Raw genomic sequence first — 26638 nt, 5'->3', positions numbered from 1 at the left:
AACTCATCATGCTTTCATGACCTAAAGGTGAATGGGGAATTCACCCTTTACCCACTCATTTTTGGTGTTACTACGTATGTTCTAGAGTGCACTTAAAACATGGGAGGGGCACGGTACCAACGACCCTCTGCCTGATAGCAGCTGGTGTCAGCACGACCCCTCACGAGAACCCTCAATTACATGTATTTAAAATTGAAAGGTGGGCACCGGCACCACAGGTGAGGCTGAATAAACAAACTGTCCTCTGGATGCCATTTAGTGTGCCAGACCGGGGCCCACAACAGCAGCACTGCCAAGCCCCACAGGGCCCAGGGCGGCCCACCCAGCCCATTTACTTTTGGGATAAGACATTTGATTGTAGAATTTCTTTTTTCAGGAGATCTTAGGAATCCAAGACGTAGAAATAGACAGACATTTGTCATCATATAATATTAATAACACAAACACAATGAGAATTCAATGCAGTGACAGTGCAACTCCCTTAATCTCCAGATAATTCAATTTAGTTCAATTCAATTTTATTTATACAGCATCAAATCACAACAATAGTCACCCTTAAGAATAATACAACCGAGAAAACCCCAAAAAATCATATGACCCCTATGAGCAAGCATTTTGGTGACAGTGGGAAGGAAAAACTCCCTTTTAACAGGAAGAAACCTTCAGCAGAACCAGGCTCAGGGAGCTGTGGCCATCTGCCATGACCAGTTGGGGTGAGGGGAGGAAGACAGAACAAAAGACATACTGTGGAAGAGAACCAGAGAGGCCTGTATTTGTATAGCGCTTTACTTAGTCCCTATGGACCCCAAAGCGATTTACACTACATTCAGTCATCCACCCATTCACACACAGGTGATGGCAGCTACATTGTAGGCACAGCTGCCCTGAGGCGCACTGACAGAGGCGAGGCTACTGGACACTGGCGCCACCGGGCCCTCTGACCACTGGTAGTAGGCAACAGGTGAAGTGTCTTGGCCAAGGACACAAGACCGAGACTGTCGAAGCCGGGGCTCGAACCGGCAACCTTCAGATTACAAGACGAACTGTCAACTCTGAGCCACGATCGTCCCTCGTATAAACACAACCCTTAGGGAACCCTTAAGTAATTTTGAAGTCCCCATTAATTACACTTACTTTCCAATTTGCAACTTCACCCAGTCCTAAATTTTAACAACCTTTCAAGTTTTGGCCACTAATGTTTCACAACTCCAGTTTTTATTAGAAAGTAATTGTTATCTAAATGAATAGGTAATCGTTAAAACAGTTTTAAATATAAATATAAAAACATCCCACATAAATTTTTAAATAGCCATGTTTGGACAAATCTTTGATTATGTTTGAAAAATAATATAATGCTTGCTTTTTCAGAAATCTAAGGAAAGGTGATATAGTTAACAATCAAGGAAAATTTACTTCTTTGATTTCTTCTGCAAAAAATATGAACATGTAATATTTTTCTATGAAAAAATTAGGTACACTGTCACCCTCCCTGTCACCCTTGTCACACTATCTGGTGGTTCCAGATAAAGTGCCAATATAATGGTTGAGAGTCATATGTTTGAGTAAATTTATTCATAGGCGCAGAGAGCAAATGTAGATTTTTTTTTCTCTCACATCTTAATGTGTATGCTGCTGCTGAAGAGTGTAAACAACAGCCACACCACTGGGATGTTAAATGCACTTACAATTCAGCAAGCAAATTTACTTTCATGCATATTTGAAAAAATGACAGATGTTACTCTATATTTTTTCAGGGTGAACAAATCTCATGTGCTGATCCAAACCAATACTTGTTTGGTTTTCTGCTTTGCCAGCTGTTCTAAGCTGTTTAGAACAAATATATATTAAATAATAATTTAATATATAATTTAATTATATATTAAATTATTAAATTGTTAAAAAGTCAAACAGTCTCCTACTGTGCACCAATAACAGTCAATAAGGATTAAAATGATTTCAGTGAGTGCCTTATGAAGGATTTGTTTCTTGCTGTTTTCCATCAGACACGTATTCTCTGTAAAAGAAATACATTACTCTTTGTAATTGCAGGGTTGTGCGATCCATTAGTTAATACTGACATCATTCATGTCATCTGTTTTTTTAATCCATCGTAAAGTCCCATTGTAAAGTAAAACGTTTGTCAACCTAATCTTTATCTTGATCAAAGTAGGCAAGGTATATTTTTCCATAGTCTTCTTAGCAATCATTTCTTTTTGCTAGTATTCCTTCAGCCACTTGTCTTCCTAATGTGTCTACTTCTGTGCAGGAACAAGCTCATCTATACTCAGGTTGCCTTCCAGCCTTTTCTCCATGATGGTAAGTAGCTTAACCCCGTCCACCACCAGCTGGGTCAGTGCCACCTCGGTAAAGCCAAAGGTTGCCATGTTGCTTATATTATATAGTTCCGGGGAATCTGGGAAATGAGGAGATTTGGAAAGTTTAAATCCAACACTGACAGTTAGTGGTGTGGGATGTAGCAAATGTGGTATTGATCTGATACCAGGTAAATACAGCATGAGTATTGCTAAAACCAAATACCAGTACTGATACTGAGACTCAGGGGTCTCAAACTCATGGCCCACGTCACCCCTACTTGTGGCCCGTATATTGACGTGAAGAAATATAACACAATTTGGCCCTTGAAGTTACACTTTTTTGTTAGGGAGGATTTGTTCGTTGTTGAGTGCAATGTTAAAATAAGTTCTTTAAAAAGCAAAAAATGATTTAATATGAATTAATTCAAAACTTAGTCAAAGTTTTGAAGCTATGAAATATCAGATCTAGGTCTTCTGTTTACCTGTTTTGTCCATGTTGATCCTCAGTCTTTTCAGAACATCCTTAAGGTGTTTATGTTTGGGAAGGTGTTGCAGTTTGATGAGGACGCTGATCCTCAGACCTGTACCCACATTAGCCGGGGAGCTCGTCACCCATCCCAACTGCTGCTTCCAGATAAAGGGATGTCTGAGACCTCTGTAGTACTTTTCCAGCTAGATACAAACAATCAGTCTTCATGAGTTCAACCTGGTTTCCCTGGTGGAGCTTTTGCAGTTACTTTTTAAGGCCCTAAGTACTTTTTCTGAAACTAGCATAAGTGAAAAACTTCATCTATCCATCCATTCATTTCTATTGCTTATCTGGTGCTGGGTTTCAGGGGCAACAGCCTAAGGAGAGGAGGTCCAGACCAGTGTTGGTCAAGTTACTTGAAAAAAGTAATCAGTAACTAATTACTGATTACTTCCCCAAAAAGTAATCCCGTTACTTTACTGATTACTTATTTTCAAAAGTAATTAATTACTTAGTTACTTTTTAAAAACACGATTTACAACCTGAATAGGTGATAAAGCGAGAGATCTTTCAGCCCAATTCTACTTTCTAAGTCTCTTTTTAAAACTTGTTTTATTAGTTTTAATCTTTTAACTTCATGCATCAACCAAAAGTTAAATTATATGCAACATCTCTGACTTGAAGAAATTAGTTTAACATTTAAACCTATTTTCTGCACATTCCAGCACATAAAATTTTTTTTTTTTGTGTTTACACTCACTCTTTCAAATAGATGCAAGTAAAACACAGCAGAAAATAAATTAAGTCAAAGACTAGCGGTCCTGTTGCTCTATTTTCACCTGTATAGCAGGAGTAGGGTAGGCGGAGGTTTACCCTGGTGCAGGTGTGCCGCAGCGGTCAGTGGAAGAATCTGCGAGTTTCTCTGTGAATTTCCCATTACGTCGTAGCTACTCGGAGCTTGTTTAGGGGGTTTTTTCGGTGTAAAAAGAAGTTTTCTTCCCACGCACAACGGACACTAATGTTTTTGTCACTTTTTATGGAATCAAACTCAAAGTAAGGTCAGTACTTCCACGCTTTAAACGCTGCACGCTCATACTCTCTCTGCACTCGATATATGATCCATTGTTGATCTGCTCACAGCTGTTGTCACGAACGACGCACTCACTTACGTCACTGTCATGAGACACCCTCGCAAAAAAAATCACGGTTTTAGTAACGCAGTAACGCAGCGTTCCTACGGGAAAGTAACGGTAATCTAATTACCGTTTTTGCAATAGTAATCCCTTACTTTACTCGTTACTTGAAAAAAGTAATCAGATTACAGTAACGCGTCCAGACACCCCCCCCCCCCCCCCCTCCCTCCAAGCTGCCTCTTCCAGCTCGCCTGTTGGACAACTGAGAAATTCCCAAGCCCACCTCACCCCCACCCACCTCAGATGTCTTTTTTCAAGTTGGAGGAGTAGCCCCTTTTCTGTGAGTCACTCTTGAATGACTTGAACTCATTAGCTATTGCAGCCAGAGAAGACTATCTCCAGTTTCCACTGCTTGTATCAGTTGCATTCTTTCAGTCATTACTCATGACCATAAGTTAGGGTATATATGTAAACTGACAGGTCAACTAACAACTTCTCTTTCATACTCAGCTCGCTCTGATCTCAGGAAGCCAACAAAGCAACATCATCTACCTTCTGCCACTTGGTTCTGCCTAGAAATTTTGACCATAAAATTTACGATTTTTAGTATTGAGCCCTGTTACATTAAATTTATACTGGGAATGAGTTCAAGTTCTTACTGAGGTTGTGCATGGACTGAATAGCTCATAGCAAAAGGCTAGATACGCCATATTCCCCAAGGGACGCATCTGAATCCTCTTCAAGACCACAAAACACATGTACACATGATAAACTCCCATGCACAATCAAATATCATCGAGAGGATAAAGAGCTCATTCAGCACATGACTAGGATGGAAAGTGCATTGTTCTTCCTGGCTATAGATCGGATAATAATAATTATAAAATTGGTCAGTGGCCTGCAAATTAGGGTGTCCTGGTGCCGTGTGCACTTATAAACATCCTAATGTTTATAAGTGCACACGGCACATCTTAATTCTTGTCGACAAATTAAGATTTCAACAGAAGTCCAATAAGAAACCTGACTTGTTGCCCAAGTTCCCTGTTAGGACAATGAAGATGCTAGGTGGGGAACACTCAGCACCACACCCAGCAGCTTCAAGAAGAGTCGGGAATCTCAACTGTTGTTTGGTGCATAAAAGTGCAAATGACAGTCAGCACCTATACCCAATCTGAAGAAGCAGAGAGGCAGCCCTCTCATCCACTGGGAAAAAACCCAATGTACAAGCAACAAGTTGGGGGAGGGGGTACAGTGAAAATTTTATTAGCATTATTTATTCATTTATTAAAATTTACCTTTTGCAAGCTGATGCAGATGCATTGAAAAGCTTCAGCCACATTGGCATCTTCTCGCATTGATACCAGCCTGAGGTGTTCATCTATGTTGACCCAGACCAACAGGCTCCTGTTTTCACTCACCCTGCAGGAAAAATTATGGCACATTAAACATCTGACTTTAATTCATTTGAAACATCACAAGCTGACAGTGACTATAGATTGTAGCCAAGATTGTAAATGAACTGATTCTTATATAACCCAGAGCACTCAAAGCAGTTTATACAACACGCCACATTCACCCATTTACATAAGCACTTTCTTCTATGCTTTTAAGTGCTTCCTAACTAACATTTACACACATTCATACTCTGATGGCTGTATTGGAGAGCAACTCGGGGTTATTATCTTGCCCAAGGATATTGGACATGCAGACTGGGGGAGCTAGGGATCAAACCACCAACCGTCCCATCAGTAGATGACCTGCTCTACCTCCTGAGCTACAGCCACCCCCATATCACTTATTAGTTTAAAAAGTCTTGATTTTGAAATCTCAAGCTGTCTTTTAACTATTGCCATTTCATTTCATTTTGAAAACTGATCGATCTTGCTCGATCTTACAGGTCAGTGCTAAAGTGCTCCTCACATACAAGGTCTTAAATAATCAGGCCCCATCTTATCTTAATGACCTTGTAGTACCATATCACCCTATTAGAGCACTTCGCTCTCGCTCTGCAGGCCTACTTGTTGTTCCTAGAGTATTTAAAAGTAGAATGGGAGGCAGAGCCTTCAGTTTTCAGGCCCCTCTTCTGTGGAACCAGCTTCCAGTTTGGATTCAGGAGACAGCCACTATCTCTACTTTTAAGATTAGGCTTAAAACCTTCCTTTTTGCTAAAGCATATAGTTAGGGCTGGACCAGGTGACCCTGAATCCTCCCTTAGTTATGCTGCAATAGATGTAGGCTGCCGGGGGATTCCCATGATGCATTGAGTTTTTCCTTTCCAGTCGCCTTTCTCACTCACTATGTATTAACAGACCTCTCTGCATTGAATCATATCTGTTATTAATCTCTGTCTCTCTTCCACAGCATGTCTTTTATCCTGTCTTCCTTCTCTCACTCCAACCGGTCGCAGCAGATGGCCCCGCCCCTCCCTGAGCCTGGTTCTGCCGGAGGTTTCTTCCTGTTAAAAGGGAGTTTTTCCTTCCCACTGTCGCCAAAGTGCTTGCTCATAGGGGGTCATATGATTGTTGGGTTTTTCTCTGTATCTATGAAGCGCCTTGAGGCAACTTTTGTTGTGATTTGGCGCTATATAAATAAAATTGAATTGAATTAAAGTATACCCTGCTTAATCTTCTAGGTACATATAGTGACCATAACATGAGGTGTAAGGATTTTAGGTCACACAGACAGACATGCTTTACATAGCTAAAACAACTTGGGGTCAAATTGACCCCAGAGGAACACCGTATGCAAAATCTGTAAAGCTCATTGAATCTTTTACACTTTAAATGTTTTACACTTCTGTAACAGTGTCTCTCAAGGAAGATTATGGCATTTATGGGAATCAAACTTTTAACTACCTGCGACCAGAGCAGGTTATATATCCATGAAAACCATACTGACCAAACTGCCCTGGCATCAGGCCAGTCCCGGGCCACACCTATGCGGAGCTGGAAGGAAGTTGGAGCTTTAAGATTCAGCTCACTCTGTTGCTCTTGGCTTAAGTCCGTTAGTAAGAGAAGTCGACCTGCCAGCTCCTGTTCCAGTTGCTGCAAAGCTGAAAAACAGGAGATTGGTAACTAGTTTGGTGTCATTGGTACCTTGTTGACAAAAAATCTTACAGTTTTTCTCCATTGGTTTGGCTCATTTCTTGAAACAGAAATTACATTCTCAAAACTCTACGATCATTTGGCAAAACACTCTGACAGTTTAGCACAACACTATAGCTCACCTGCAAAAGCTCATATCTCTTCCAAAACTGTTCACTCAGGCTTCAATCTAAACCCCTTTCTCATTTAAACAGTCAGTGTCTCCAAAATGGCAACGATCCTTCTCAATAGCTTTGGCTCATTTCTCGACACAGATCGGACATTCTCATCATTCTTGGTGCTTTTGTCAAAATAAACCTGGATTGTTGATCAGAACAACATGGTCCACCTGCAAAAGCTCATCTCTCCTAAAACAGTTCACTCATGTGTCAAAACTACATTTCTTTCTAATCTGAATAGTCAGTGCCCCCAAAATGCATCGTCCCTTTGGCATTGTGTGAGTACTGCCATACAAAATGTTTAGATGTTTTGTCACTATGGCAGAGGACCAACAATATACAACAGAAAAGAGTAGCCTCCAAGGTGTGACATCACAGATTGCACTCACACTACCAAGGAAATGATAACCATTTTTTATTCACACGCAAAGAAAGTTTCACACATATGTAAAAAGAAAATGTACATTACAATAGTAAATTGTATGAACACAAAATCAAAAAACAAGGACTTATTCAGTGGTCGCTGTACTCATTCTCCCGCTCTTGTCCACTGTCTTCACCCTCCTGATTATTTACACGCTGTTGTCCGTCTGGCCACAGATTCTCGTCCACATCACAGCGGATACTTTCTCTTGCCATGCAACGAGGGAAGAAACGGCGTGATGCCGCAACCATCCCCTGCATTGATCTCCTGTAATGTCGTCACACGCTGCGTCCATAGCATGGAGCAGGGACGGCTGATCCTGAGCATGATGCTCATACACTTTCCACCTCCAAGCAGAGAAAAACTCCTCTATCGGATTGAGGAAAGGAGAGTAAGGTGGTAGGAACCCCATGACCATCCTTGGATGCATTGCAAACCAGCCCCTAATGAGTGGGCTATGGTGGAAATTGACATTGTCCCACACAATTACATAAATGGGTAGGTGAGGCCCTATGAGACCTCTCTCATTATCAGGGATAAAATCGGTATAAAGGCGATCCAAGAAGATGAGGAGCTTGTAAATGGACTGATTCTTATATAGCGCTTTTCTACTCTCTCAGAGTACTCAAAGCGCTCTATACAACATGCCACATTCACCCAATCTCACAAGCACTTTATCTATACTTAGTGCTATCTAACTACATTCACACACATTCATGCTCCGATGGATGCATCGGAGAGCAACTTGGGGTTAGTATCTTGCCCAAGGATACTTGACATGCAGACTGGAGGAGCCAAGGATCGAACCACCAACCTTCCGATTAGTAGGTGACCTGCTCTACCTCCTGAGCTACAGCCACCCCAGCTGTCAAGGAAGATTATGGCATTTTCAATCTTTTAACTACCTGTGACCACAGGTAGTCAAATGTGTTGTAATGTAAATGAGTGAAATGTAGTTATTAATAAAATATATGTGATGAAAACCAAAGCTGAAACTGATTCAGCTTATTAATTTTCTTTGTATTCTTTTTAGTTCTGTGCCCGATGCTGTGATGTATACCGTAAATGACGTGGAAACACACACATTTACACACATTCCTATCTCCTTTGAAATCTGAGCTTAGATTGTTAAATATAAACAATGAATGCATTTAAAGCAGAAATTGCACACCAACCATCAAAAGTTTGGTTAAATAACATGAGTACTGTAAAGTTTTGTTTCCTAACCTGAAAGCTGGGGATGGCTTTATCTTGACAAGGAGGCAAACCTCAGCGCTTTATATGCTGCACCTTATTTCTGCACAATAAAGTGCTTTAAACTAAACCGTAAATTAAACCCATAGAGCATTTTTTAAAAGGGATTTTTGTTCAAAGGTGATTCCTAGCTTAGACTGGAACGCTCTTCAGTTTGTGAATCAAGCGGCACAATTCATCTGTGGATTCATCAGTAATTGACTGTCAACTTTTCCAAGGTGTAGTCTGTCACCCTGTAAATGCTGGTATGGGCTCCAGGTCCTTGTGACCCTGAATTGGATGGATGGATGGACTGATTGTGTTTTTGTACTGGCACTGTACTTTGTCAGTACTGAAATAAAGACTTACTGTACCTTGCCCAGCCAGTGTGAGAAGCCGTCTGCGCTCTCCTCGGCTGCAGTGTGTTGGGAAGCAGAAATCTTCAATACCTCGAACAACACTAACCTCACAGCGTACAGCGTACGATCTGTCCAAGTCATCACCACCCTACACACACACACACACACACACACACACACACACACACACAATTTATTAGCTAGATCAATTGGGATGGGAATTGATAATAAAATCAATTTAAAAAAATCAGTCAATAAAATGAATGTCCATATGAACATTACTTTAATTTTATTGATTATAGACTGCTCCAATATTTTCATCCTCCGACACGAACTGAAATCAGCTGATTGTAGGGCACACAACCTTCAATTCATGCTGCGATTATTTTTGGGTTTATTATTCACAGTGCTTTGAGTAGCTACCTTCAAGTTGTCACAGTTCAAGTCACTCTCTGGTGTCTGGCTGGTGATCTTCTGTTCATGATATGCTTCAATAACTCGGTCAAAGAAATCACAGAACAGGATGTAGGACTCGGCATCGCCGGCAACACACCCGACAGCTACAGGACCTAAATAATCTCCTTCATTAAAAAAAGGAACAAAAGTGACAGAAGGACCAAGTGAATAATCTAAACATTTACCTAAAAAATTCTCCACAGGTGCTTATGGAATTACCACTTTGGACTTCATTCGTTTAAGGTTTCTTTCAATAAATGTCCAGAGTAATTAGTAAAACAGTAAGTAAAGTAAAACAGATTAAAGTGTTTAAACTTAAAGTATGTAAACTTTATGCATCCAGCAGAGCATGAATGTGTGTGAATATTAGATAGCACTTAAATAGGGTAAGCAAAAAGTGCTTGTGTGAAGGGTGTGAATGAGGCAATTTGTGCAAAGCACTTTGAGGGCTCAGTTTGAGTAGAAAAGCAGTGTATAAGAACCAGTCCATTTACCATCAAATAGAAGACTGAGAGAGCTGAAAATGCTGTTTACAAAACCCAGGATCATGACAGGTAGAGATACAGCATTGCAACTGTTTGCAGGATCTTATCTCAGTATCTCTTTGCATTGAAATTGCCTCCAATGTGGCACTCCTTTTTTTCCCAGTGCAGGGTGGCTGTAGCTGAGGTGGTAGAGCAGGTCACCTACTAATCGGAAGGTTGGTAGTTTGGTCCTAGCCTCCTCCAGTCTTGGATTTTCGCATGCCAAATATCCTTGGGCAAGATACTAACCCCAGGTTGCTCTGCGATGCATCCATAGGTGAATGAATGTTATCACTAACAACTTAGGAAAGTGCTTGTGTGATTGGGTGAATGAACAAGTTGTGTAAAGTGCTTTGAGTGCTCAGAGAGCAGAAAAGTGCTATATAAGAACCAGAAACATCACACTTTTACTCAGTTGGAGCAGCAGTTAATAGTAATAATGTTGTGCTTCTTCTCACACTTTGATCCATGACCCAGTTGCTGTAGGCAAAAATCTGGACTTGTTGCTGAATGTAACATTCCTCCACATGTTCAGTTTCCATTGAACATGTTATAGAGTCCAGTGCAAACAGGCCTGACTGTGAAGGGCAGTCATTACAGGCAGCCCAGGAGACTGAAGACTGGCGGTGTGCACTTTGCTCTGAATTGCCTGGGTAATGCAAACATTCATTTATGGATTGCAAATTTGTAAAAGATTGCCTGAGTGCTGACAGGGTGAGGAAATGATCTTCTTGTGGTGATGTCTTCTTTGTGGCCCATCTCACATTCCATATTATATGGGACTTAGATGCCACTCTGAATATGATACTAGGACTCATCCAAATGATACTGCAACTTTGTTTTATCGAACACCAGATTAAAGTTGCCCTGTGGCATGGGCCCTGTCCAGATCAGTCAAACGTGGCATGCTTGGAGCAGACATCAACTAACTGCTATAGCAGGTACTGCTTAATCCTAATTGTGAGCACCTGGGGTACCAGAAGCTCAAAACAGATTTAATAGAATAATCATTGTATACGTTTTTATAATAATTGTATGAATTTAAAACAATTTATTTATTGAAATAAACTTTGCAAGTTTGGCATTGGCAGAGAAGTTTTGGCAAGTTTTTCATGACGACAACTCACTCAATTCTACTCTCAACCCACAAATGCACATATTCCTTACAAATATGGCACCATGGGGAAATAAGCTTTCCAGTAATAAAAGATTTATTTCCAGAAACCATAATTAGAACAAAGAAATAACTGACCAAACAAATTTACTTAGTTTTTGTGCTAACTTTATATTATATTATATGTTAGACCAACAATGAAACAACAATAATTATGATTTTTTTTCATGCATATCTCAAATTCTTTTATATATGTAAATACTATCAAATTAGTTACCAAATGTTCACTAATTTTCATGTTGCTGTAATTCTGTGTTTTGTCCTCTCTGTAAACCCATATGGAAAAGATATATATAAATCTTATAAAGTTTTTATCTGTCTTGTGTGAAACTTGTATGAAAAGCATACAAGAGTGAAAACAGATATAAGATCCCTTGAAAAATTATATAATGAAACTTCTATGTTTTGGATACTTACTAAAACAATATATGAAAGTAATGAGAAAGTGGCCACTTTCACGAGTAAATCATATAAGTTTTTACTATTTCTTTTCCATATGGGATGATTTGCAGACTCAGATCATGTGTTTGTGGTGTGGACCCAAAAGCGGACACTCGGATACAAAACTGAAATTTAACAAAAAATGAGCCATTTCTTGTGCACGGAAATACAAAAACAAAAGGCTAGAGGAGACTAAGACATACTAACTAAACTCTGCAAAACTAGACACTAAGAACTATGACTTGCTTGAAGCAAGAAAAATAAGAAACATGAAAAACCTGAAACCTGGAACATGGGACATGGAGGGAAGACAATGGGAGACAAGGACAAAACAAAAAGACACGACTAAGACACAAAGAGAGAGAGTGAGACACACAGGGAGAATAAACAGAGACAAGAGTGAGGAACCAGGAGACACAAAGGACACGACAGACACACAGGAGACACAGGGATGAGACAAAGACTCAAAAGGAACCTGACCAACAAGAAACCACGAACCATTCAAGCAACTCAAACACATAAAAAGAACCAAATGCAACAGTAAACTGTATAAAACTTGAACTTAAATCAACATTATAATGCAAAGAAAAATCTCACACATACAAAATAACTAAAAACAAAAAAACCAAAACATCACCTGGTTCCTCCAGGCCGGGACGAATGACGTCATCAAAGATTACTCCACTCTGGGTGCAGCGGTTAAACTGTCGGCGGTACAGATCCAGTGTGAGGATTCGACCCATCCAGGTAAAGTTCCTGCACAAGTCAGGAAACTCCTCCTGAGGGAAACCTCTCTTCAGGTGAAATCGGGCCATGGGGTCAGGGGGAATCAAACTCTTAAGAGAAAGGACAAACACAGAAGAGAGAGTAAAGTGACCAACTATTATATTAATAACCCAGAGGTCACTGCTGTTCACAGAACAATACATCACATTTTACATCCAGGTCTCCTAATATATGATTAAAAAATGAGATGTTTTTTAACCCTTATAACAAAATCCACAAACATTTTCTGGCTACATCATGTTGTATATGTTATATTTTTATAATATATTTATTGTGTATTTTTTGTATTGCATTTGATACATTGGGCATTTTTGGCAACTTTTTGTTAACAACAATGTTTATTTTAGAAAAAAAAAGAATTTTACCCATAACATTTTGAAATTATGGCGAGTATTGATCATGTCGATGAGATAGAGGTCTCAGAAACTCATGTATCAAATATGTGTTTAAGTGCATTATAGGGTTGACAGAAAAACACAGCCACAGTGCTGAATGACAAATGTAATGTTGTCATCTTTCTGTTACTTTTTTTATATGAAAATTTTCATCCTTTTTTCTTTAGCTACCAAAGGTTACAAAAAAATAAATAAATAAACCTTTTGCTATGATCTTACATTGCATTCATGTTATGAGAGTCGATTTTGACAGCATTTAAAATCAGTCAGGAAAACTGCTAAGAACTGTCCCACTTTGTAAAAACAGTGAGGCTGCTGAGTGTCTGTTGTTAGTTCACGTCTGCAAAACGATCAGTGATCAAGAATATCTAATCCATAATTACCTCCTGATATACTCTGTTGCTATGTTTGACTTCAGCTGTAGATGACACAATTTCTTTTTATTGAATTACGCTGTATCACACTGCTTATTCTTATTCTTACATTGATATAATTACCTCTAAAATTGGCCGGTATTTCACCTCCTTAGGAAATGTAACTGGAGCTGAGCAGAAGTCAAAAAGGTAAGAGATCAAAAGTTTAATCAAACAGATTAACAGTACTGAAGACAGAAACACAGTCAGTCTTAAAAATCTTCATATAAGTATGAAAAGACAAGATCAGAAAGGACTTCAGTTAACCAATAATCTAGTGGTGAAAACTTGTTGATTTTCTACTTAAAATGCTAGCGTTCTTTACTACTAAATCAATATACTCTACATACTGATTAATGTTTGTATCAGGCGTGTAACTATACTTGATAGTAAACATATTAGCTTTTGATGTTATTCTGACTTTAACCTGTTAATACCACTGGTTACATTATCAGTTAGATCATCTTCTTAGTTTAAGTAACATAACAGATGTTAGTCATGCAGGGTTAGGGTATGGGAAAAAAAGAACCATGCAGTGAAAATGATGGGACACTCACGTTTGACCTTCCACATATTGTCGTCTTGATGGAAAAACAGATGGCTGTCTGTACAACACCAACAAAATATCTAAGAATAGTTGTGTTTGTTGTGAGCATCTCATCCTGCAGGAGTCCAGTTACAGTCCGCACAATGTCACCCTTTTTATAACCACACACAACACACCACTGCTGCTATGTTTGAACTGCTCTGCATGTGTGTTTGGGAGGTCATGCTCCAATCCCTCAATTCAGAATGTATGACATCATGGTTTTGTTTTGTTTTTTAACTTCTATTCTTACAGTGCATATGGCTTTGAACAGTCTTGTCACTGTTCATATGGCTTGATTCTTTTTTTTAAAAAAAATTTACTTAAAAAATGTGCTCAATAGCAGCTTTCTGTGAAATCAAGTCGTGACAGTGATGATCTAGTGGTGCTATGTAGATGTCTTTTCTGAAATTAAAAACACAGTTTCCTAACTAGCTAAAGTGCATCAGATTTAAGGCTTTTCTCTCCCCTTTCTTACCTGCAACACATTTCACGACCCTGCTGGGACTTCACTTCCGCCTGATAAAAATTAACATTGAACACCAGGTGCCAAACTGTCACGATCCTTGGTCTTATGACCCAGTGTTTTGAGTTTTAGTTCTTTTGATGTTTATAGTGTATGTTTAAGCTTATTAGGTTTCCTATGTTCATTTGCTTGTTAGTTCCCGCTTGTGTTTTCAACCCCTGTGAAGTCTCCCTTGCCCTTCGTGTGTTTCATGTCTGTGTGTCTTATGTTGTCATGTCTGCGTCTCATTATATTTCCTGTTTTATTTTGAAGGGGTCCTGTGTTCCTTTGTTCAATGTTTTTAGTGTTACTCTCTCCTTGTGACGTCGTTATGTTCATGTGTGTCAGCTGTTTCTCCATGTGTTCCCACTTCCCTCATTATCCTCCTGTGTGTATTCAGTCCGTGTGCTTTCTGTCATTCTTTGTCAGGTCGTCTGCTCATCCATGTCACAACTTCAGGTATCCATGTCAGTTCACCATGTTTAAGGTTTTTTCATGTTTAGTTTTAGTTCACCCAGTTTAGGTTATTGTTTAGTTTCACCAATGCCCTTTTGTTTGTACCTTTTTTGCTAGCCTCAATAAACGGCTTGTTTTTTGTTAAATCCATGCCACGTTCAGTTTTTGGTCTGCGTTTGACTCCTCTTTTGCCAACACATACAGTCTGCCCCAGCCAGACTGTGACACAAACACTAGTTGTACCAATATAGAGGGTAGGTAAAGTCACGGAGGGTGAAAGACACTAGTAGCCTGATAGTTTTATTTTGCAAAGGTTAAATTAAAGTAAAGGATGTGTAATATATAGTTCTTCAACTCCACCACTTACAGTACATACACAAAGTATTCACTTGTTCCACATTTTGCAATATTAAAACCGTAATCCATCTGGATTGCAAACATTTTTGACCTCAAAATTCTACACACTGCTCCTCTGAATGACAAAATTAAAAAAGGTTTGCAGGAAATTCTCATGAAAAAACAAAAACGTGACATGAAGGACCAGAAAAGTCAAATGTATAAAAATAAAGGATTTTGTATTTTAATAATGAATTAAGTAATAAAATATGAGTTAGTAAAGTATTTTACTCATTTCAGAATCAGTATCAGAATACTTTATTAATCCTTAAGGAAATGATGTGGGCTACAGTTGCTTCAAGACAGTAACAGTAACAGACAAAACTATTTCAATAATACAATATGTTACTGAGTTTACAGATTTAAGAATTAGTGCTAATATATACAAATCACTCAATTATACATATCAAGAATATTACAGGGTGGAATATATATGATTGACATTACACTCTAACCTGTGAACTTTGTCAATTGCTATTTTACTGTAGAGCGTGTGCAAAAAGGGTGTAACTATTGCAGTGCTTAGAGTGTGTTAGATGGAGGAGTTGTACAGGGAGATGGCCACAGGGAGGAATGATTTCCTGTGTCGTTCAGTAAATCATTCCTGCGCGTGGCCATCTCCTTGTACAACTCCTCCATCTAATACAATTTATTTTCTCACTTTTTAAAAAAAATTTAATTAGGATTAATCACTATTCTACTTCTTCTATTACCACATCATAAAACATCTAAAAAGCTTCTGCGTTGTTTACAGTAAGATGTGTCCTCAGCATAGACTATAAAATCCATATAACTGCACTGTTTCAACTTATACCAAAAGTGTGTATTTTGCACATTACACCAGCTTTTAAATCCTAAAGGGATGCAGCTAGGCTGAGTCTTGCAGCCATGTCTTCTTAAATTGGCCATAGGCTCTGGACACACCTATGTGTCTACCGACACTGGTTAACTGACAAAGGCATGACACAAAGTAATGCAATCGGTTAGTCAGTGGCTCATTAGGTTAGTTTCTGCAACTTCACCTACATAATTTCCTCCATAGGGAATAATAAAGTATTCTGATTATGAAAAACAATTAACAAAAAAGCTAACTACTTTCTACATGGGGTAAGTAAATAAGGTAATGCAATGTGATATAATTAGAAAGTAACAAATAATGTGGATGGCACTGAAACTGGACTGGTAATCTGGAATGCTGGGCACTTGGTGCCCGACACTGTCTTGGCCAATTAAAGGGGGTAAAAAGGCAATACACAATGCCTGAGCTCTTCCTCATCACGGGGGTCTTGAACAACACTGGCCTGATAATGGGATTGTTTTTCAGTGCTGTCTTATAGCCATAATCACCTCCTCTTGCTGAAAACACATTCTTGTTTTTGGCTAACAACTGACTAAGTTTTTGGTAATGGAGGTCCTGTGCGTTTGCTTGAACAGGAACTGTTTAGTTTCACCCCATTTCAACATTTTCTATGGTTTCTTCGAGACTGAAGAAGTCCCTTGGATGAGTGACGAAACGTTTCTCCCACTGAAAACGCTATGTCCAGATGAACAGAATCAACCTTTTGGGATTTACTTTGCAAAAGTATTCAGCCCCCTTGAACTTTTCCACATTTTGTCACATTACAGCCACAAACATGAATCAATTTTATCTGAATTCCACGTGAAAGACCAACACAACACTTCTCACATGTACACCACGTACATGTGAGAAGTGGAACAAAAATCATACATGATTCCAAACATTTTTTACAAATAAATAACTGCAAAGTGGGGTGTGCGTAATTATTCAGCCCCCTCAGTCAATACTTTGTAGAACCACCTTTTGCTGCAATTCCAGCTGCCAGTCTTTTAGGGTCTGTCTCTACCAGCTTTGCACATCTACAGACTGAAATCTTTGCCCATTCTTCTTTGCAAATCAGCTCCAGCTCAGTCAGATTAGATGGACAGCGTTTGTGAACAGCAGTTTTCAGATCTTGCCACAGATTCTCGATTGGATTTAGATCTGGACTTTGACTGGGCCATCCTAACACATGGATATGTTTTGTTTTAAACCATCCCATTGTTGCCCTGGCTTTATGTTCAGGGTCGTTGTCCTGCTGGAAGGTGAACCTCCGCCCCAGTCTCAAGTCTTTTGCAGACTCCAAGAGGTTTTCTTCCAAGATTGCCCTGTATTTGGCTCCATCCATCTTCCCATCAACTCTGACCAGCTTCCCTGTCCCTGCTGAAGAGAAGCACCCCCAGAGCATGATGCTGCCTCCACCATATTTGACAGTGGATGGTGTGTTCAGGGTGATGTGCAGTGTTAGTTTTCCGCCACACATAGCGTTTTGTATTTTGGCCAAAAAGTTCCATTTTGGTCTCATCTGACCAGAGCAGCTTCTTCCACATGTTTGCTGTGTCCCCCACATGTTTGCTGTGTCCCCCACATGGCTTGTGGCAAACTGCAAACGGGACTTCTTATGGTTTTCTGTTAACAATGGCTTTCTTCTTGCCACTCTTCCATAAAGGCCAACTTTGTGCAGTGCACGCCTAATAGTTGTCCTATGGACAGATTCCCCCACCTGAGCTGTAGATCTCTGCAGCTCGTCCAGAGTCACCATGGGCCTCTTGGCTGCATTTCTGATCAGCGCTCTCCTTGTTCGGCCTGTGAGTTTAGGTGGGCGGCCTTGTCTTGGTAGGTTTACAGTTGTGCCATACTCCTTCCATTTCTGAATGATCGCTTGAACAGTGCTCCGTGGGATGTTCAAGGCTTGGGAAATCTTTTTGTAGCCTAAGCCTGCTTTAAATTTCTCAATAACTTTATCCCTGACCTGTCTGGTGTGTTCTTTGGACGTCATGGTGTTGTTGCTCCCAATATTCTCTGACAACCTCTGAGGCTGTCACAGAGCAGTTGTATTTGTACTGACATTGGATTACACACAGGTGCACTCTGTTTAGTCATTAGCACTCATCAGGCAATGTCTATGGGCAACTGACTGCACTCAGACCAAAGGGGGCTGAATAATTACGCACACCCCACTTTTCAGTTATTTATTTGTAAAAAAATGTTCCACTTCTCACGTGTGCACCACTTTGTGTTGGTCTTTCATGTGGAATTCCAATAAAATTTATTCATGTTTGTGGCTTTAATGTGACAAAATGTGGAAAAGTTTAAGGGGGCCGAATACTTTTGCAAGCCATTGTACCTGGATTATTGCATTAAGATTGTCCATTTCTTAATTTAGTCTAAAGTTGAGGTCTCCCTCAAGAACAAGAGAGCAACCTAGATATTCAGAGTCTACAGTAAAAGAAAAGCATGGAACACCAAGATATCGTCAACATTTGGGCCCTAAACACTTACAATACATATCTTTGTATAGATAATTTCATGATTAGAAATTTTCTCTCTGGATCTATAACTCTGTTGAGTACTGTGAAATTAACACTTTTATGTATTAAAATTACTATTCCCCTAAAGATATAGCAGGCTGAGAACACATTGGGAAACACAAGTGTTTTAAATTCATCTGCAGCTGTGACAGGTCTGCCTGTAGTTTTTTTGTTTTGTTTGTTTTTTTTAAATATATTTAACCTCTTATCCTCAACCTCTGGCTCCAACAGATTCCATGTGACAAACCTTAGTGTGCCCATAGCTAATGTGTAGCTAATGTTGCTCACTGTGTGTGATGCTTAAATGAATGAGAATAAAAGACGTACATCACTCAGGGGAAAAAAAAGTGTAGCGAGAGCTTCCACAAGGGTGCAATATGTAAATGAGAGTGGTTCTTGTTGTTGCCTGATTATGTGTGTCCATAGTAACTTATATGAGCAAGTATGTGTGCGCTTTCTGCTGTTATTATGCCCACTACACTAGATACATGGACTTCTTAATCAGAGTTTAGATACTGCTGATTGGCAGTCTCAAATTCCTGGATATCTTTTTATATCCTTTTCCTGTTTTGTAAAGTTCATCTATCTTCTCCTGGAGATCCTTTAATAATTTTTTTGCTTTCACCATGCCCTCAAGCCCAGAAACTCACTAACGTTTTATAGACATACACTTATTACAAGCAAACAGATCACAGGGGAGGATAGCTACCTTTAGTAGTCATTTAAACCTGTGTGTGTCAACTTGTGTGTGTTATCATGCCAAACGTTTCAGGTTATGTATGATTTTGATTGTTTTCAGTTGTCATTATGATTTATGTTTTTCATATTGTTAAACATCCAGCAAAACTGACAAAACAAAACAAACAACCTGATTTAATTTCTCTAAATCTGAAAGTGGCTATGCAGCGACATTCCCCATCCAAAAATACAGTGGTGTGAAAAAATGTTTGCCACCTTCCTGTTTTTCTGTATGTTTGTCACACTTAAATGTTTCTGATAATTATAAAAATGTAAATATTACACAAAGATAACGCAAGTAAACACAAATGCCGTTTCTAAATGAAGGTATTTATTACTAAGGGGGAAAAAATCCAAAATTATATGGCCCTGTGTGAAAAAGTGATTGTCCCTAAATCTAATAACTTTTTGGACCACCCTTAGCAGCAACAGCTGCAATCATGTGCAATAAGTGGCACTGGGTCTTTTACAGCTGTGGAGAAATTTTGGTACATCTTTGTAGATTTGTTGTAATTCAACCACCTTGCAGGGTTTTTGAACATGAACTGCTGAGAAGCTGTGGCCATGCCACAGCATCTTGTCCTGATGCGGAAAGTGAGCTTCAGCTTAAGATCACGAATAGATGGCTGGAAAATCTCCTTCAGGATGTTTTGGTAGACAGCAGAATCCAGGCTTGAATTTACCAGAGGAAGTCTTCCAGGTCATGAGGCATTAGAACAGCTCCAGACCATCACACGTTGTCGATGTGCTCTTGGAGTAAAATTGGTATTTTGAGGTTTTGTTCCCTGCACCTTCAGGTCAGGATATGGGGCTTGACTGTCCTCTGCACTTATGTGCCGAATGGCGGTTCAGACCCAGCCTTCTTGGAGTCCCTGGGCAGGGGGCTTGAGGATGCTCCACCTGGGGACTCTGTTGTCCTACTGGGAGACTTCAACAACAGTGAGGAGTGACTGGGAGGAACGGCCTCGCAGATCTGAACCTGAGTGGTGTTTTGTTGTTGGACTTCTGTGCAACCACAATTTGTCCAAAAAGCTGTGAGAGCAAATACAGGAATATCAGGTATTAGAATTGGAGGAAGAGACCTAATTTATTTATTTGCAGATGATATAATATTCTTATGACTAATTTGAAAGATAGCATCCCTAATCTCTAAATCAAAATTAATGTTTCTTAATGAGGAAGAAAGAAGAAGGCCTTTTGCGGCAAACCTGTTTAAAACAACTATGGTAGGCTTTAAATACTTCAGGCATCAGGATCACCCCAAACCTCAAGGACATAACCTCAATTAATTATGACCCCCTTGTAGAAGAAGTCACAAAAACGCTAAACTGATGGTTAAATCTAACCAAAATGTTTATATTATTTCCAAACACTTCCAAATCATTTTCTGACAGTTTAAACAAACTATTTAACCAATTTATTTGGAGTAATAGGAAGGCAAGGCTCCACCTAAAGCTACTTTACCTGCCCTATGAAAGAAGTCTCTAAGTCCCCCGCCTCAGACGGTATTATACGGCTGCCAAACTAACATCAGCCACCCATTATTTTTGCCCAACAACACCTCCAGCCTGGGTCGACATTGAGCAAGAATTTGTTCCAGATCTTCCCTTAAACACTTTTCTATATTCTTCAGACACCGAGATATTAAAAAAGAATACAACAAACCCATTTTTGAAAAATACAATTATAATTTGGCATGCAACACATAAAAATGTGGGCGATCCTCCAATGCTTTTGCAATTCACTCCTATTTGGGGTAATGAAAAGTTTACTCCTGGTAAAAATGATGGAGGATTTAAAATGTGGAAAATTGAAGGGATTCAGAAAGTTAAAGATCTATATGCAGACAGCATGTTGCTCACTTTTGGTCAGTTATGTAAAAAATATTTAATACCCCCAAAGCACTTCCTTAAATACACTTCCTTAAACACATATAGCAGACAGGTCTGGCTCGGATCTGCACTCGGCACTGCTGGCTGACTTCCGGCATGATAAGACGTATGTCATCCAGATATGGGCCAGGCCTGTCTATGTAATGACATGCCATATCTGGCTTGATTATGGTTTGGTTTATGTGGCCCAGGCCCATAGAAAACAGGTGTGGCCCGGATCCGACATCAAGCTGGCACTTCTGACTGACTGGTGTCACGGCAGGGTGTATGTCAACCAGATGTGAGGAAGCACTCAGTTTAGAGAAAGTGTGTGATTGGGTGAATGTGGCATGTTGTATAGAGCACTTTGAGTAATCTGGGAGACTCGAAAAGCACTATATAACAATCAGTCCATTTAGTTTTTAGAGTTTTGTCATGTTACTTTTGCACTATTATGTTCCGGCACATGTTGTTATTACATGGCTTGATTGAGGTACACATTAGGCTGACATCTGGGGCCAGAGCTGAAACTGTTCTGGGCCAGCACAGGGCCAGCAGTGTGTCTACAACTGGCGTTGTGCTGGCCCATGTGTGGGCCACATCTGGCAAACCTGATTTGGGCCACCAAAGGGCCGTCATATGGGCCCTGTGTAAGCAGATTGTGTGGGTCAGATCCGGGCCATACCAACTTTGCTATGTGGGTACAATGGAAAAATTATATGTCATCAAAAATGCAACAGATTCCTGACCTTCCACCATTACAAAAAATACAGGAGGTATGCATTGAGAATACAAAAGGGAAGGCCAAAGACTCAGCCATGTTAGATGCATGGAGAAGGGATATCCAAGAGGACATAGATGAAAATGATTGGAACCAGTCTTGCTTAAAAGCACAAAAACAAACAATAAACATGTGCTTTACACTTCTCCGATATAAATGGGTCATGAGAACCTATAAAACACCCATCAAGCTCCATCATATGTTCAATCACATTTCAGACATCTCTACTAAATGTTAAGTTGAAAAGGGAACTCTTCTCCATGTGAATGTCCTAAAATCCAGGAATTTTGGAAAGATGCAATCAAATGTCTGTCTGAAATGTTTAAGGTAAAAATCCCTTTAAAAGGTAAACTCTGTGTACTTGGAATATCCAAGGGAATTTAAACAACTGGCAGAACAGACTAGATTACTGGACTATGGACTACTTAAAGCCAGAAGAGCCATTGCACTATGTTGGAGGAGTATGGATGCTCCCTCCATGGGACTCTGGAAGAAGGAAATTGCAGACTCTCTAGGCCTGGAAAGGCTAACATATATTGCCAAGGGCAAACAACTGGACTTTATGAATATGTGGAAGCCATACAAGGATATGATAGGGAGTGGAGGTGGAGGCTGTTCATGAGAAAGAAGGAAAGAAGAAGGGTTTGAAGTGTGGATGGGTGTATGAATGTGAGGGTGTTCAAATATTTGTTTGTATTGTATAAAAGAAAACTTCAATAAAAATATATGAAAAAAGATAATTTCTTAAAACTTGCATAAATTGAAAATTATCAACATGTTACATTTTAAGTAATAGAGTGAATTGAGATTAATTCATTAAAATTGGGAATTGTTCATCCAGGAAATATTTGCAGTGCTATGCCTGTTTCCTTTGGCAGCCTCAAGGCTTTTTGAATGATGATGCTGTAAAGCTTGGGACACCTACAGTGGTGTGAAAGAGTGTTTTCCCCCTTCCTGATTTCCTAGTGTTTTGGCACACCTAAATGTTTCAGATCATCAAAAAAATGTAAAAAAAAAAAAAAAAAAAAGTAAATACAAAATGCAGTTTTTAAATGAGCATTTCACTGATTAAGGGAGAAAAGTCTTCCAAACCTACCAGGTCCTGTGTAAAAAAGTAATCGCCCCTCTTTTTAAACCATTAATGGTGATTAACCACTTTTAGAAAGAAGTTCAGTTTCACTAAACAAACTCGGGCCTGATTACTGGCAGACCTGTTGAATCAAGAAATAATTTAAATAGAACCTGTCTGACAAAGTGAAGCAGGCTAAAAGATCTAAAAAAGCACAACATCATGCCATCTAAAGCAGTGGTGGCCAACTCCAGGCCTCAAGAGTAGGGATGAGTACCAGCACCGGTTCTGACATAAACGGTAGTAACCAGACCGAAAAGCAGCGCACATTTCGGCGCTTAATTTCGGTGCTTTTTTTTCCTGAGATGTCATACATTTTGGATTCTAGCCAATCATTTTACCTTTCCGAGGATAGTAAGCGGGCCCAGGTACGTGCGTTCTTTTAGAGCAGAGCTACAGATTAAAAATGCCCAAAGCGAAGCAGTCAAAGTCTGGCTGTACTTCACAGCAAAAGTTGCAAACTCAGCAGCCTGCAACAAGTGCTTTAAGCTGATACTGTGATACTGTGCAAAGGAGGTAACACCTCAAATCTGATGAAACACCTGGCGACGCATAGCATTTAGTTAAAAGCCGAGAAATGCGCCGTATTTGATAGCTTGCTGTGAGACCTCACACCGAACACATCTACTGTGGGTGGGTTGCCTGTTATCGGACCCGGAGTTAGCAACATCCCCAAAAACCCGAAGAGTAGAGTCCTGGCCCCTAGCCCTGCCAGCGTAGCAGAAATGATGACGGATGATGATGCAGCAGCAGCCGTTCTTCTCTGCGTGAGTAGCTTAATGTTGTTCGTGTGTAATTTACGTTGAGTAGGCTAACCACGTTATTACATTAATGCATGTAAGGTGAACTAGCAAACATCGTCGTAGTTACATGCGGCTGTCTTCTTGTTTGATGGCAGATACTCCCTTCACCCTGGCCAAAAAGGCTAAAATGACCAAAGAAAAAGTGGGAAACAGCTAAACATGAGAGGTTTTTGGACCAATTTTGTGTTCTCCATTCTTTAAGCACCGGTTCGAGCACCAGTTCGAGCACCGGCACAGTTTCAAAAGTACCGGTTTGGTACTGGTATCGTATAAAACCTAAACGATACCCATCCCTACTGAAGAGCCTTGAGGTCCTGCAGGTTTTACATTTGTCCTTGATCCATCACAGCTGATTTAAATGACTAAATTACCTCCTGATCATTCTGGCTTTACTACAGCACAAGACACTTTAACATCTTACCTACGCTATGTACACAAGCTGTAAATTTCAAGATTGTTCTATTTTATGTTAATTTATACAAAGTATATAACTCACCCACTTGCACATAATGTCCTCTTTGTATATACTCATTCACTGTATATAAAGTTCTCTCTCTCTTTTTTGCACAGTCGAGGAGTGTATCAGGTCACATTTCACTGTGTTGTACTTGTATAACTATGCACGTGACAAATTGAATTGAATCTTGAATCTCAGTGCAGTGACTTTGGCAATGGAGGTCATGAACACGGTCCATTTGGACTCAGTGTTCCCGCCAGGTCTGTCCAGCATCCTCTCCCGCCACCTGATCCAACTCACCACCAGGTGGTGATCAATTGATAGCTCAGCCCCTCTCTTTACCCGAATGTCCAGGTCTGGTGATATGATTACAAAAATCGATCATCGACCTGCAGCCTAGGGTGTCCTGGTGTCACGTGCACTTAAGAACCCTTATATTTGAACACTGTGTTCGTGGTCTATTGCTAACACAAACAGACAGAGGGTAGCCCTGCCTGGTTGACTGCTGTAAATTAAAGGGTTTTGACATGTTATTGTTAGTTAAAACTTGCACTGTCTGGCTTGTATACATGAACCAGATCCATTTGAGAAATGTTTCACCCAGTCCATATTTGGGGAGCACCTGTAAGAGATAGATCCATTCTATTCTATCAAAGGCTTTGCATGCATCTAGTGATAACAGTGGTGTGTCATTGTTTTTCTCATATAGGACACGTCTTCTATTATGATAGCCTTGTCTCGTTTTAACAAAACCTTGTTGATCGTCTATTATCAAATTAAACACATATTTATCCAATCTCCTAGAAAACGCTTTACACAAAATCTTTGTATCACAACCCATAAGACTGATTCCCCTATAAGAGGAGCAATCAGAGTCTTATTTGGTTTCAATAAAAGGGTTATTGTAGCTAATCTCAGTGAGTCTGGGAGTATTCTGGATTTATATGACTTCTGATACATGTTTAGAAGTAGCAATATTACTTTATTTTTAAATGTTTTATAGAATTCTATTAGAAGTCCAGGCGTTTTACCACTATCCAGATCGTCTATGGCTTCTGTGAGGTCTTTTATTGTTAAAAGGCTATCAAGGATTGTTTTATCCTCTTCTGAGAGGGTTTGGAATTTTAATTGCTCAAGAATTGCATCTTGTATTTCTGTTTCCCATATATTCTGATTTGTATAAAGATTTATAAAACTCTGAAATTTTCGCTTATTTCTAAAGGATCTGTTGTTATAATACCTGATTTGGACTTTATGCTAGTAATGTCTTTTTCTGCTTGCATCTTTTTTATGCAAAGACGCAAGCAGGAAAATAATTGTAGGAAAATAATTCTATAATTTAATTTTTTTAGTCAGTTCAATATTTGTTTAATTTTAACCAACTCCCTTTCCCCAAAACATTCCAGGTCGGAATGTTAACGTTCAAAATGTTTCCTTTAGTTGTCCTCTTCATAAAATAGTATCAGATTGTGTACTTAAGATAGACAAAGTAAGGAAAAAGGAGATGCAGGTTTGCACATACATTCACATACTCACACACACCAGATACAGAACTTGTAAACAATCCCTGATTGAACATTTGCATTTACTTATCAGAAATGCCTCCCCCTTCCCTTGAGCAAAATATTTGAAGGGTGTTAATCCACATCACTGAGGAGTAACTAGTCAACGCAACCTCACTAAAGCCCCATAAATCAGACAGTGTCTACTAATCATATAAAGGTACTAATTTGTTCCATAATAAAATAAAGTAATTAAGGCTCAGCTGTTATTATAGATCCTAAAACAATTCAGATTAAACTTAGAACGAATATGCACTTTAAAATGCCCAGTTATGTTGTATTAATTCAAACTCAAGATTTTATCTGTCTCTTGTCAATGACTCTGTTGCTAATCAGTTATGTAGGAGCAGGAGCTGTCTCATTAAATGTCTTAAAGGTTAACCTGTTGCTTAAGTAACTTGTCCTTTACGACTTACTGATCATGGGCATCTTCTCATGTGTCCTTTGGCAGATTCTTATAGAATTTTTCAGCTTCTTGAGGTGTTGAGAAAAGGTGGATCTTTCCATCGTACAGGATCCTGGGCCTATAGGGGTTGTGCTGGAATCCATGGAAGGCATTATTATCAATAAGCAGCTTGACAACCTGGTAAAAATCCCCATA

At 39.5% G+C, this 26638-nt stretch overlaps 1 protein-coding gene across 2 annotated transcripts; it reads right to left on the bottom strand.

The window, feature by feature from the left end:
- Nucleotides 1-501: 501 nt before the first annotated feature.
- Nucleotides 502-26637, bottom strand: LOC146517609 (creatine kinase B-type). Of its 2 annotated transcripts, none has more exons than XM_085164050.1 (9): nt 26454-26637; nt 13469-13515; nt 12428-12626; nt 9619-9776; nt 9211-9343; nt 6816-6969; nt 5213-5336; nt 2798-2987; nt 502-2413 (listed from the first exon to the last, which is right to left on the bottom strand). In XM_085164050.1, the coding sequence occupies exons 1-9, from the start codon at nt 26635-26637 to the stop codon at nt 2253-2255; spliced, it is 1350 nt and encodes a 449-aa protein (XP_085020176.1). In that variant the 3' UTR covers nt 502-2252. The 2 variants fall into 2 exon arrangements, with proteins under 2 accessions (XP_085020176.1, XP_085020175.1); XM_085164049.1 differs by lacking the exon at nt 26454-26637 and adding an exon at nt 13942-14200.
- Between the last annotated feature and the right edge of the window lies 1 nt (nt 26638).

Source organism: Neolamprologus multifasciatus, chromosome 6 (assembly GCF_963576455.1).
Source record: "Neolamprologus multifasciatus chromosome 6, fNeoMul1.2, whole genome shotgun sequence".
NCBI classification, from domain to species: domain Eukaryota; kingdom Metazoa; phylum Chordata; class Actinopteri; order Cichliformes; family Cichlidae; genus Neolamprologus; species Neolamprologus multifasciatus.
Note: the sequence above shows the minus strand (reverse complement) of the source record. Positions and strands in the feature narration are given on the sequence as shown.

What these genes read in the sequence shown, in the direction of transcription:
- LOC146517609 (XM_085164050.1), bottom strand. Translation starts at nt 26,637, where the DNA reads ATGGGGATTTTTACCAGGTTGTCAAGCTGCTTATTGATAATAATGCCT. An exon ending in TCTCACACTGGCTGGGCAAG is followed by an intron (nt 6,970 to 9,210) that starts GTACAGTAAGTC and finishes CCTGTTTTTCAG; the next exon opens with CTTTGCAGCAACTGGAACAG. An exon ending in CCTGATGCCAGGGCAGTTTG is followed by an intron (nt 5,337 to 6,815) that starts GTCAGTATGGTT and finishes TTTTTCCTGCAG; the next exon opens with GGTGAGTGAAAACAGGAGCC.